Raw genomic sequence first — 12,945 nt, forward strand, 5'->3', positions numbered from 1 at the left:
ATCTACCCTAGTGAAAATTGCAGAGTTTTGTCAGTTATTTGCTCATCGCATGTTATTTTCAGCTAGAATAAATGGACACTGGAGCCGTTGGTCTGATTGGACTCAATGCGATGTTAAATGTGACGACGGCAAAAGGAAACGATTCAGAAGGTGCGACAACCCTGAACCAAAACATGGCGGGAAATATTGTGTCGGAGAGTCAAATCAAGTGGAAGTCTGCACAACAAAGAGATGTGTTCTCAGTGAGAATAATTTACTATTATTTTCTTGATTAGCCCTCTTGTCTTGTCTTAACGAAAGTTAGAAAAAGTGAGGCAACAAGCCGCGAAATTTAGCTCCTGATAATTCGTGGTGGATCGTTGTGAATTTTCAGTCCTCATCTTTATTCAGTGTATATTAAATACAAACTACATGTACCTGTGTTCAGTCGTATACAGTCGACTGATAGTTAGCAGATTTGGACTCAACTAATCTTTGCATCTTGAAACTTGAAAGCTTACCCCCTTATACCCACCCCGAAATTCTTTTCATCATTACAGCTTTATTTTTACTTATTCATTTTTAGGTGGGATTTTGATTCGTCTGGTTTTAAGGGTATCAAATGACATTTATTTTTCAAGCATGATTGATTTTGTTTTAAACCATTTTGTAGGATATCAAGACACTGATTTTGATCGCAAGCCCATGGGCATGTGGGTTAACGCGGGACAAATTCAGTGGAAACGGAATAATTATTTCACCCAGACAAAGGATACTGGGCCCAGCCGTGACCACACAACCGGGAAAGGTTAGGAGAAGATCTGTTGAAGTTAAATCCCCTAAACAAACTTTCGCTGAAAGTAAAATTGAATCAAGGAATGATAAGAGCGCAAGTTGCTTTTAATCTTAGAAATCAGTGGCTTATTTAAATTGTTCGCCGCATGTGTTGATTGAAACTCAATTTAAGCCGTAATCCTAAACCATTGTAACTTCCTTCTTTAATTTTTTGAATTCTCAAATTTGGAATTCGAGATCATTTTAAAAGAAATATTGTTAAGCATGATTATGGAACTTTTTTGGCGGTATTGATTGGTAAACGTGTCGGACTTTCTAATTTATGAAATCAATAATTCGGCAACGAGGATTAAAACCAATGGATTTAATCAATAGCAATATAGCGTTACGAGTTTATTCGTGATTTAACCTCGTTACCAGGGCCTCTCTACTCCCCGCCTTTCCGATGCGAGAGGTGGAAAAAAAGAGAGATTTTGGCACGAGGGTGTTTGGTTACCTATCGATTGGTCTTCGAGGGCCATTGATTGGCAAATATCAATCAATATTAATCAGCACATCCATCGATCTTGATTGATTCTGAACATCGACCTTCCTAAACTTTCAAGCCTAGTGAACTTGTATGAAATTGATAAATGAAGAAACACTTGAATAAGTCAGCTGATTTGGTTATAGGCTACTATCTATACATGGAGTCATCCGCTCCGGCCCAGCCAGGTAGCCAGGCAGTTCTTCAGAGCCCGCAGTGGCTGCGTGCTCCTAAAGGAGGCCAGTGCATGAAGTTCTTTTACACCATGTATGGTAAAACAATGGGCTCGCTAATAGTCAAATTGCAAGAGTTTGGTAAACGTGCAAAGAATATTTTTGTCAAGAATGGTAACCAAGGTGTTCATTGGATTGGAGCCAAGGTCAGCCTTGATATTCCAGAGGGAACAAAGTATCAGGTAAAACAGTCAAAACTGACAGCCGCACGGTTGGCAAAGTGGAAATGCTCGTAAGCGGTCATACAGATCAATTAAAAATATAAAACTGCGGTCCATCAGGTTAAAGAAATACTTAATAACTCAATTTTTCTTTCTATCGTATTTAAGAGTAAGTGTACAGTAAAAATCAAAGAAATCGCGGACACAGCTCAAAATTCAATCTCGTCCATACTTCTTCCATTGGTAGGCGAAAGTCCCATACATAGGACAGCAACGTTCGTTTGTTAAAATTCTCGCTTGTATAGGAGAAATCTACTTGAAACGGTTTACCTTATTTTCTTGAACAAAACCTTTGAAACTGTCCTAATTCTTGGCGCTGTCGAGTCAGTTCATCGCAAGTTTTAAATTATTTTCACACTAATCCTATTTGTCTGATGCTTCCGCAATTTATTGGCAGCACCACCAACTCATAACCTTTCCTTAAAAATAAAATATGATTTTTTTTTTTTAAGTGCGCCTACAGCTCCTTTGAAATAGATTCGTTGTTCCTTCAAACAAACGTGCCAAAAATGCCCGCGGTACGAAATGAAATCGACCAGGAAATCTCCTGAGCCATGTTCAAGGATAGCTTCAACTTTCTACCGTTTTATTTCCATGGGATCTTTCGTATCTGTACAACAAGACATTCCTGAAGTAAGCCAATTTTCAATATCCGCCATTTTGAATTATTAACACTTCACACGTTTGCTGTTAAAAGTTTCCAATGTGAAGCTCCTCTAAATTGTTAAGCGAAGCAAAATCAACGGAATAGGCTCTATATGCACCAGAGAAAAATTTAGAGGTACACGTAACAGAAATGCATCGAGAAACGTTTACAAAATATGCTGTGACTCACCTCTTGACCTCGTCTTTACCTGTTTGTCTCGTCTTGACATATTAGTCTGTTTCGTGCTAAATTCTGCTTTCTCCTTTTCACAAGCGACCTTTGCTAAGTAAGTCGGCCTCATGTTGGCGACGTTTCTTATCAGAACACTTTTCGGTGTTGCGCTGGTAGACATAAAATCACCTGATACATTGCAACAATCGAGGACTGTTCGATCACTTGTCTGATCAGTCACGCAATTGAATAACAGGCATCATCGAAGCCGTGACTGCACTCTTTTCCATGTTGGAAGTAATTTGTAAAAAGACCCACATATTAATAGCGTGCAAGGAATGAGCCCAAATTTCTTTTTACTCATAGTGACATTCTAAAGTTGAATGTTATAGTCCTAAAGATTTGCTTTTTGTGCGACTTGCTCAGGTAGGCTCTCTCGACAAGCAACAAGAATTTCACGTAATGAGCAACATATTGCCAATTATTCATAGACGTGGACACGCAGTTGGGATTTTTGGCACTTTGAATTTGAACAAAAATAAATCACCATAAAGCAACTCCCTTTCCATCTAAACCCATTTATTTTCTTACTATTACAGTGTACCATTAAAGCCCACACTTAAACGTCAATTTCACCGTGTCTTTTCCATTTTTCGAACATCCTTCGAGGCGTAGCTCCTGATCTAACATTAGTGAGGTCACGTAATGTTATAAACTGGAAATGAATTGCAGCTCTTGTAGGGAGAATTAATTGCTTGATACTATGATATTCAATTGTTTGACTGATATGCTTAAACTTATAACGTTTGAACAGTTTATATAAACCAGCCAAATTCGTTTTGATTCTATATAAAAAAAAGCAAATCGAATAAAAAAGAAAAATTGGCTGCCAAGCATCGTATTTTGCACGGATGACGTCCGTATTCTCGCCGGCGAAATACACTTCATCCGTTTCCCAACTTCCCACGACATGATCCGAACATGGGTGAAAGTGGACACGGCCGGGTACAAAACTCTGTCCAAACCGTTCAACCATCCCGCGTAGGAGTAATGGCCCCTTTGGGGCACAAAATTCTATCAAAACAAACAGAAATATGAATAAATAGACTCTTCTCATCAAACGTCATGGCTTGCACTGGTTTCCAGCACTTTCCAGTACCTAAAGTTTGAACACTGTTTGAATAAGATTCAGTACTGCTATCCTGTCTATCACTATGGAGGATGGCAATACTCAAAGAGACGAGTAAACATGAACGACATTAAACAAAGCCATGCTTTTAGTTACACTCCCGAGGATTCTAGGAAAGCCCAAAAACTACTTCATATAACATATCCTTTTATCAGTTGATACTAACGTAGATTATGGTATAAACGATATACAATCCCTGGAGGCCGTTCTCTGATGGTAAAAACACCCTAGTATAAGATAAATTAGATTCTTACAGAGACTTTTTTATCAACAAAAATTAAAGCTACTCTTCATCAGAAAATAAGGAAGAGATGTTATGGAAGTATTATTTCGCAGATCGCATATTCTTGTTGTAAGATACGAGGGGGAGTCCCTGACAAGATTGATTTTCCGATCTTGGATCAGGTCCACATTCTCCCGACCATCAATGAAAACTTACAATCCATGCTTGAGAAAGGTTTATTGTTTTAATGAAGCAATGTTATAAGACAATTTTCTGAAAAGTTCTCAGAGAAAATTGAAATTGACAGCTCCAGAATTCACACTTCACAGTGTCACGCAAGCAGACAAAAAGAACTGTTAGTGGAGTAGGATACGTAAGATTACGTTCAGATAAACATTGCAGATATAACTAAATGAATAAAACTTGGACATATCCAGCTTTTTAAAATATTAATAAGGTTTAAATCAGCGAACTTCCTCATGCCAGTGATACTGATCTTTGGACAAGCTAGCCGTCAGTCTGCTGACGGATACATTATAGACGCAGGTTGTTTCACACGCTACATAGTTTAAATCATTTATTATTTGATCAGTGTTTGTCATGGAAAAGAGTTTTCGTAGAGTGATCATTCTGAAAAGTAAAACTAATAAATGAAATGCCCAGAAAGTAGATTTGCCACCGAAACCGAAGGTATCAATAAAACGCAACTTTTTGGTGCAGTAGTCACCAAATATCTTGTGTAAACAAACTGACAACAAGCAAAAATATGCCAGAGTCTACCACATATTTAATTGATATTCTAGATAAGAAACAGAAACCAAGTTTTATCTTAAGTTAGCTTATCATTTTTTAACTTCAAATGTACTTTTCGACCTGTGATCAAGTGTTTCTTGATGGTCAAGTTAGTTGAAACTTCAATATGGCGGCTGCGGCAAATCTCGAAAATAAGCAAACTTCAAACAAGGGTTACTGCAAAACCAAAAATTATCCAAAAAAAATGAAAGTATATCTGAGAACGTCTATCCTCAAACTATATCTGCAATATAGTTATTGGGTTCTTCACGTGCCAACAAGCGTTTTTGGCAGTTGTTTTAGGGTACCATAGAGCTATTGAAAAACAGCAAAAGGGTGTCATCGAGAAAAAATTTCGTAAAATATTTATAACGAGAACTTATCTGCTTTTCATGTCATCAATGAATTGCTCAAGGCCCTAACTATAATGTTATTGCAAAGAAAAATTCACAGATAATTTTCCACTTGCGCTGGCAAGCCGTGAATATGACAGAATTTCGATATTTTGAATATCGAAATTTGGCTCGATCCACACTCGACCGTTTTTATTTAATTACTCTCAAAAAAAAAATTAGAATAAACTAACCCTGTTTTGGTTACATTGGTACAAGGTTCTATCAATATAGAAAGTATGAGCGAAATCGATTTTTTGGCTGTGTCCGCGATTTTGATGATCATATTTGATTTTTACTAACAGTGCCCCTTAATCTGGTGATACAGCTAAATCAATAAAGCAATGAACAGTTAATGCGTTATCCATTGCGCCTAAGAGAATACACATACATGAACTTTATACAGCACTGAATCACAGTTTATATCATTTTTTTTATTGCTTTATGTGTTTCTTTGTTTTATGCCGCTAGCTCAAAATCATCGCCCGAGTCGGAGACACAGGATATTCTGACATTGCCATTGACGACGTGTACATTGATCCTGGACTTTGTTGTGAGTGACAGTCTTTATCTTTTGTAGCCAACATTTGTACCTAAAATTTTGTAAAGCCAAAAACTACATGTACGTTCCAACTAACAAATGGTAAACACCACAGCGCACACTATTGAGTTATGGATGCACGCGGGAGGTTGCTAAGCACGAAAGAAGCGTAAGAGTCGCTCAAGGCGATAGCCGAGAGCGACTCTAGCTTCTTGAGTGTTTAGCAAACCTCCCAAGTACATCCATAACTCAATAGTGTACGCTGTGGTGTTTACCATTTGTTTTATAACATAACATTGATACATTGTAGCTAAAGAGTTCCCTTTTATTTAACAAATCTTACGTGACCAGAAAAAACAAGCGCGCGCGGAAAAATAGTCTTTACATTTGCTCACGTCAGCAGCGTACACCCATGGTCAAATGGGGGACGCTAAACTGACCAATCGGAGTGCGCGCTTTACTTTGGTTATGTTATAATGGCGTTGAGTGGTAGAGCAGCAGAGCGCGGAATCCGCGGGTCTGAGGATCGATTCCTCAGGGCGACTTCTAATATCTTTTTTGTCCCACGCTCATGACAAGACAAAAAGGAATTTTCTCTGGCGTTTGGAATGATTATCCTATCTCATAGGTTGTCTTGGCATAACTTTACAGAATGATTCCTTAGATGTAGTCACTCCAGAATATTTAGATTGCGTTCTGCCCAAAGAAACACTTAAAAAATGCGATGTTTCTACGATATGTTTTTGCACTTGTGCCATGGAATGAATCCACGTATATATTTTCACAAAAAGTATCTGGATCAGTAGAGTTTGTTTTTCAAGGATTGTGAGTATCCAATTGACTTGAGGCTTCTCTGTTAACTTTACTCTTTGTAAAATTCATCGTTTTTCCACAGCATGTCAGGACGACTATGTGTCGTGTTCAAAGTGGAAGGCTGCTAGATATTGTGAGAAAAATGTTCAGTTTATGAGCAAACACTGTGCAAGAAGCTGTCACACATGTGGTAAGATAGAAATTATATCTTAAGTTAGCTACGCAGAAAAGGTCTATAGGAATTTGGTTTGTGGTATTTGTCATCAAATGCCGTGTAGACCAACTGCTTTAATAGTTTAGATTGTCTTAGCCTCCTCTACACAGTTCTTATCCACTTTTTTGTTGACACATTTAACAAATCGTCAGTGGTTTAGCGTGGTCTGTAAAAAAAGTAAAGTAAGTAAAGTAAGTAATTCTTTATTTAATGTGGCATCACACTTAGTTACAAGCTACCTCCCAGGAGGCCCACGATAAACAAAAGAAACAAATAATTCAAAATAATTCTGTAGTCTCACCAACAACGATACTCGTCATCGCAGTGGTCAAGATGTTGAGTCCGTAACTAATTTTTCTCTAGCTTATGAGTATCTATCGGGTATTTCTTTCCCCGTCATTTGGAGTCCAGAATGAGTAATTGAAGGGCTCTCTTCAACAACTTCACCATAAATTGATCAAATATCTTTAAAAATTTATCCATTTGTTACAATTTACTTTTAGAGTGCAAAGACGACAGTTCTTTTTGCCCAGCATGGGCTGCACAGCCAAATGGTTGCTATAAAAACATCGACTACATGCGTTCACATTGCAAAAAGAGTTGCCAAGTTTGCCGTAAGTGGATCACGTATCTTTCTTTTCATACCAATTTGATTGAATAAATACTTGAAGCAGTGTTATGTTTAACTGACTTCTCCACATCAATAGACTAAAAAAATTATTCGTTTTACATGAATTCTACACTAGTAGGTGAAGACTTCAAATGTAACACGGTCCTGAGAAGTAGAATCAAGACTTAGTACTTTAATCTTTAACCCTTTCAGATCCACCAAGAGGCCCGATGCCAGCCCAAGCCCAAATTCATGCAGGCAAGGTCACACTGCTTTTGCACAAACCAGTGTGTTTGTGTAAGGTCACGATGGTGAAGACGATCAATAGCTATGGATTTTGATCCAGCTGTATAGATAGGATATTTGTTCGATAATGCCGTTGGCCGACAGATTGAGTACGCAATACTAGTTGAAATGAACGAGAAGAAGATACTCCGAGTGTTTCCAACGCTCTTTATTTGCATTAGCAATTGATTTAAGTTCATCTTACTGAGGAAACTGGAAATTTTATCATGTCATCGTGACAGCAATGACCCCCATTTTCTGGGGATAGTTGCGGGCGTCTTAAATGTCGATGCGTTCGTTAGACATTAGTGTACATGTAGGTTCCAAACGGGAAATAGTAGGACTTATTTCGTGAGCTATTTCCACTTGAAATAAGCGTTTTGATCTCGATTATCGAAAGGTTTCTCTCTTTCTTTCGTTTAGGCAACAGGCCACCACCAATGTGTAAAGATAATCATGAAAGGCAATGTCCAGCTTGGAAAAATATGGGTGAATGTACAAGGAATCCGTCTTTCATGTCGGTGAATTGCGCTCTGAGCTGCGGAGCATGTGGTAATTTTTTTAATTGATTTTAGGATGTTTTCTTGGGGAATTCACAGCGAAATTGATATATAGAAATAATCTTTCCAAAAATAATCCCTTTCAGTGTGCAAAGACAAGCATTTGAAATGCCCGCAATGGGCTCAGAGTGAACAGTGTTCCAAAAACAAGAAGTGGATGTTTGATTACTGTCCTAAAAGCTGCCATGTTTGTGGTAAGTTAAGCTTATGTATTTTCTATAACCATTTCATAGTAGCATTATTCGTTATCCTTTTTCTCGTATAACCCTTTGTCTCCGTTGAAGGATCCTTTTATGGCATAAACGAGAAACTTATCAGCTGTGATAAGATAAGTTTTGTTTCAGTTATGGTGTTCGCAGCTCCATTTGAATGCAAAGGCTTAGTAATTATGCTCATAACCACAAAAATGGACTATTCGAAACAGGCGATAGGATTTGGTTTCTTTCAGAATTTTAACACAGGATTTCTTTGCAAAATACGCACAATGCATGAAAGTACGCACAATGTATAAAAGGAGACTTTCTAGCTTCCTTTGAATAGCTAATTCATCCGACAAAACAATTTATTTGCTCACGGAAACTTCCAAGTGGCTAGATATTGCTACTTTGAGCATGTTGTGCATACTTTATATTTTCCCTTTATATCTTCATGGTATATCGGTAAAACCTGTGTTGAAATAAATCCCCATTGGAGCACATTCTAGTCAACTCTCTCTTAAGGACCACTCTGTTAAGCAACCACTTCCCTTATAGAGATCACCTTGTAAATTGTTTAGAAATTATCCATATATCATTTGACAGTAGGACTGAAAATTTTGATATTAAACTGATCGTGTGATTTAACCAGGAACACTTCTCGAAATTCAATGTTATCTATCACAAAAACAAAGAATGAATCTGCGTATAGTGTACTTTGAAACACTTTGCGTCAAATTCATTTGAGGCTTCGTAGAGAGACTTTTCATGTTTTCTTAAACAATTTACTGGACAAAAATAGATATAATGATGGCTTATTCAGTATTCGGCTTTATGAGTTGATTTGCTTATCTTTCAAAACTATCTCCGTAAGGGAGCAACTTTTTTCCTGCCTCAGGGAGGGTCACTGGGGAGAGTTGTAGGTGTGAACTAATCAACAACAGCCAAACGAGTTGGTGGAAGTTTCACATGACACCGAACTAACGATACAATAGCTACGTTTGTAATTCCAGAAACGTGCCCCTATTTCTTTTCACTTTTTTATATATTAATTTCTTTTTTCTTTAATTCAACTTTAAGCTTGTGGCGACAATTTAGCAAAGTGTGGACTGTGGGCCAGGCTGGGGGAATGCGGAAAGAATATTCCGTTCATGACGGAACAGTGCAAGAAAAGCTGCAAAAAATGTTGAATACATCACAGAATAAAGGAAAAGCAGTTCTGATTGTATCTGAGATCAAATCAACATACTTGATGACATTTAACCAAAGTCTTATTTTGTTTATAGATTGGCTCATTGAGCTATTTGTTAGAGGGAACCTCTATAAAGATATTGTAAAAAGAAAAACATTAAGAAATAGTTCATTTCACCTTGTCTTAGATGTTAAGTAGGACCTCGTTGAGAGGTACCAAAAAATATCAATGACTCATCGAAAAAAGGCTTTGCCTTTTCCTTTATTTTGTATTTATCATCCGCCAGATAGTAGCCTGAGCTCGAACCCACCCGCTAACTTGTTTCTATCGTCAGTTTCTTAGTTCCTCTATACCGCTGTACAACAATGTGCGCGTTTCTATAATTTCGCACCACACCTCGAAGAGGAGCACTTTCACAGATGTTGCACCTTTAAAAAGTACACATTGATAAACACTTTGCAACAATTTTAACAGCTCATGTTTATTTAAGATGCTCAAACGTGAAGAGAGATGCTGCATGTTTAACAGCTGCGGCAGCTTTTCTTGCAGTGGCTCAACATCCAAATAGCGTTCTTCTTGCACTCACCTATGGATGCCCAGTAGGCACAATTTTTGTCCGAGTCGTTACACCCTGTTAGAACAATAAAGTACAAGAGCTATTAAAAAAAAAATCACAAAAACGACTAATAACATAAATCTAAGTCATTCCTAACGAAGACCTCTTATCAGTGATTGGCATTAACAATCACGATAACGAGTAAGTAAACAAACTTACAAAGGAACAAACAAAACCAAGTAAAACACAAATCATGACAAAGCAATAAACAAAACTAACACGAAATGAGAAAGTGGGATTTAGGAACCTCGAGTCGTGTTTCTTAAATACCCTTACCCACTACGTGAAGAAGGATCGTCTTTTCCATGATCAAAGTTTCCCTTTTAATGGCAATAGGTTCAATCGGACTAATACCAGTTAACACGAGATTTCTGTAAGCGATGTGAAACATTTGACTCACTATACGAAAATTTAAGGACAACCAGATGCGGGCTCCGTGAATTGAAAAGATTAAACTGAAATTAAGAGAAATACTCTCAGGCTCTAACTTTCAAATTTTAGAGAACTTAATGCCAACTTATAGGGCTCCCAATATTTTGTATTCTCAAACCATGTCCAGGTTTACGAGCTTCCCGTAAAACTTACATGTTGTTTAAAAACAATAATTGAATATGTGAATTAAGAGCTTTAAATAACAAATTTTTACATTGAAAATACAAAGCCTACCTCCACAACTCTTGCAGCACGTCTTTAGCATATAGTTTGGATTCTTTTGGCATTCACCGATCGATGCCCAGTATCGACATTTTCTGTGACCATCTTGACAAACTTAAGAAGAAAAGGAAGGAAAGCAAACATGGACTAACCTCAACCCACATAAGTTTATTTAGGACTGTTCCACTGCGTGTGTGTGTGTGTGTGTGTGTGTGTATGTGTGTGGGTGTGTGTGTGTGTGTGTGTGTGCGTGTGTGTGTGCGTATGTGTGTGCGTGTGCGTGTGTGCTAAATGTGAGACGATAGAGTGCGACAAAAAGTGCTTCGTGTAATCTGTGTTTGTGGTTTCAAGGTACATTACCATGGCGAGTAAGCTTAGCCATCACCATGGTAGGTTACAATTCCGGGAACTGCAATACACCATGGCTAGTGTTCAATCAAATTACTCTTTTACATTAGGACTTCTGTCCAAAATTTCTCTACTCGCAAAGCATGAACGAAACCTGCTAATCAAAGCACTTCATTATTGTCCAAAAAAAAACGATAATGTAAGATAAGTGTGAAACGCTTCGTGATCCATCCTCGTTGATTCTCGACCTAGCCTCTATAACCGTTCCTGACCAAAATCAGCCGTTAAACAGGAATCACATGTTGGCAAACTTGCTCTTTTACAACAAACGCGCTATATTTCTTCCAGTTTAGATAGCTGACTTGTCCTTTGGTTAAAAGTGTTTTTGTTTCCGATAGCAAAGAGACGTAGGTAAAACTCACCGCTATTTCCTCCGCCACCGCCAGTTTCGCCGGTTCCCCCATTTCCACTATTTCCCCCGGCACCCTGGCATTTGTACAGAAGGTTCATCTGCTTTGCATCCATGCTACTAATTCCTTTACGTTGGCCGATTGTCACCTGTCAGTAAAATTGATCATACTTTGCAGTTTTATCGTTAACCAATAGATCCCATGTTGTCGTGCTTCTGTACAGTTAAAGATCAAGGATGATGTCCAAATATGGTAATTACCACAAAGAAGTACACTTGATCCTGTAGAATAATCAGGATATCCTACAATTGCAAGGGAACCCTACTGCGAAGATCGCTCTCATATTCAACCTTAAAAAACGTTCAACTACATTTATTGCGCGATCGACCCAGAATTAAACATCCTCAAATGTGATTATATCAATTCGTTACCCCTTGTTTGTTGGGCAAGATCGTTGGTCTTCCATTGGCACTGAATGCATAAGAGTCGTAATGCATCACACTTGCGTAATCATACGGTGTACCCAATGAGTCAATAGTATCTCTTCCGTACTTATTGAAGTTGTAGGCCATGCCTATTACGATACAATAACATGATTAGAAATAATTTTGTGCTTAACGACTTAACCCATCTTTTTCGTCTGAATGCGACATCATCGCTTCAAGTGAAGATATACTCAAGCCTAAAGAAACCATTATTTCGGTGTGCAGTTGAATTTTTTCAATGTTGCAGTTTGTGCGATTGATGCATTCTTTAATACAAAATTTATTCATAGGTCACTAATGTGTTGTTTTCAAGAATGGCATTATAACTTTAGAACTGTTTGGTGAACAAGAAATATTATGTTAAACCGGTAGACTTGAAACGAGAAAGACTTTCCAGTTGAAATACGCACCTGGATCTAACCGTACGGATGTATTTTCATATTTGCATCATATGATAATTCCATACCTTGGATTATATTTTGTCTGTATATGGTTACGTAGTTGTCTCGATCTGGACGAGATTGCTCGTGGTAAAATCCTAGAGCATGTCCTATAAGCAAATGACCGAGTACATATATTTATTACACGACTCAGGCAGTCAGAGGGCCAATAACTAAAATCAACCAATCAAAATGCTCTATTGCCGGTCAACATTCTCTCAGTATTAGACCGGGCACTGTCCCGAATGGTCCCGAATGGTCCCGAATGATACCGCACTTGTGTCCCTTTCAACTTCAGTCGTATAATAAATCTCTTATTAACCAAGCTTGCTCGGGACCGTACTGGAAGAATATCGGCCCTCGGTCTTTTTCGTACAGACCTCGCTGCGCTCGGTCCGTACTGTCAAGACCTCGGG

At 38.1% G+C, this 12,945-nt stretch overlaps 2 protein-coding genes across 2 annotated transcripts in view; one reads left to right on the forward strand and one right to left on the reverse strand.

Moving 5' to 3' along the window:
• LOC111342546 (uncharacterized) overlaps positions 1-9,752 on the forward strand; it is a 22,935-nt gene extending 13,183 nt beyond the window's left edge. Inside the window, exons 12-21 of the mRNA XM_022949650.2 lie at positions 63-242; positions 653-787; positions 1,447-1,715; positions 5,639-5,720; positions 6,604-6,711; positions 7,239-7,349; positions 7,559-7,603; positions 8,054-8,182; positions 8,277-8,384; positions 9,465-9,752. Of these exons, the coding sequence (XP_022805385.2) occupies positions 63-242; positions 653-787; positions 1,447-1,715; positions 5,639-5,720; positions 6,604-6,711; positions 7,239-7,349; positions 7,559-7,603; positions 8,054-8,182; positions 8,277-8,384; positions 9,465-9,574 (1,277 nt within the window). The 3' untranslated portion in view covers positions 9,575-9,752. The remainder of the gene's footprint in view (positions 1-62; positions 243-652; positions 788-1,446; positions 1,716-5,638; positions 5,721-6,603; positions 6,712-7,238; positions 7,350-7,558; positions 7,604-8,053; positions 8,183-8,276; positions 8,385-9,464) is intronic.
• A 287-nt stretch (positions 9,753-10,039) lies between these two features.
• The window catches only part of LOC111342542 (nematocyst expressed protein 6), a 13,818-nt gene continuing 10,912 nt past the window's right edge, over positions 10,040-12,945 (reverse strand). Inside the window, exons 5-9 of the mRNA XM_088749477.1 lie at positions 12,556-12,665; positions 12,036-12,178; positions 11,617-11,752; positions 10,859-10,960; positions 10,040-10,207 (exon numbers count right to left, since the gene is read on the reverse strand). Of these exons, the coding sequence (XP_088605603.1) occupies positions 10,098-10,207; positions 10,859-10,960; positions 11,617-11,752; positions 12,036-12,178; positions 12,556-12,665 (601 nt within the window). The 3' untranslated portion in view covers positions 10,040-10,097. The remainder of the gene's footprint in view (positions 10,208-10,858; positions 10,961-11,616; positions 11,753-12,035; positions 12,179-12,555; positions 12,666-12,945) is intronic.

This window comes from Stylophora pistillata, chromosome 2 (genome assembly GCF_964205215.1).
Source record: "Stylophora pistillata chromosome 2, jaStyPist1.2, whole genome shotgun sequence".
Lineage (NCBI taxonomy): Eukaryota > Metazoa > Cnidaria > Anthozoa > Scleractinia > Pocilloporidae > Stylophora > Stylophora pistillata.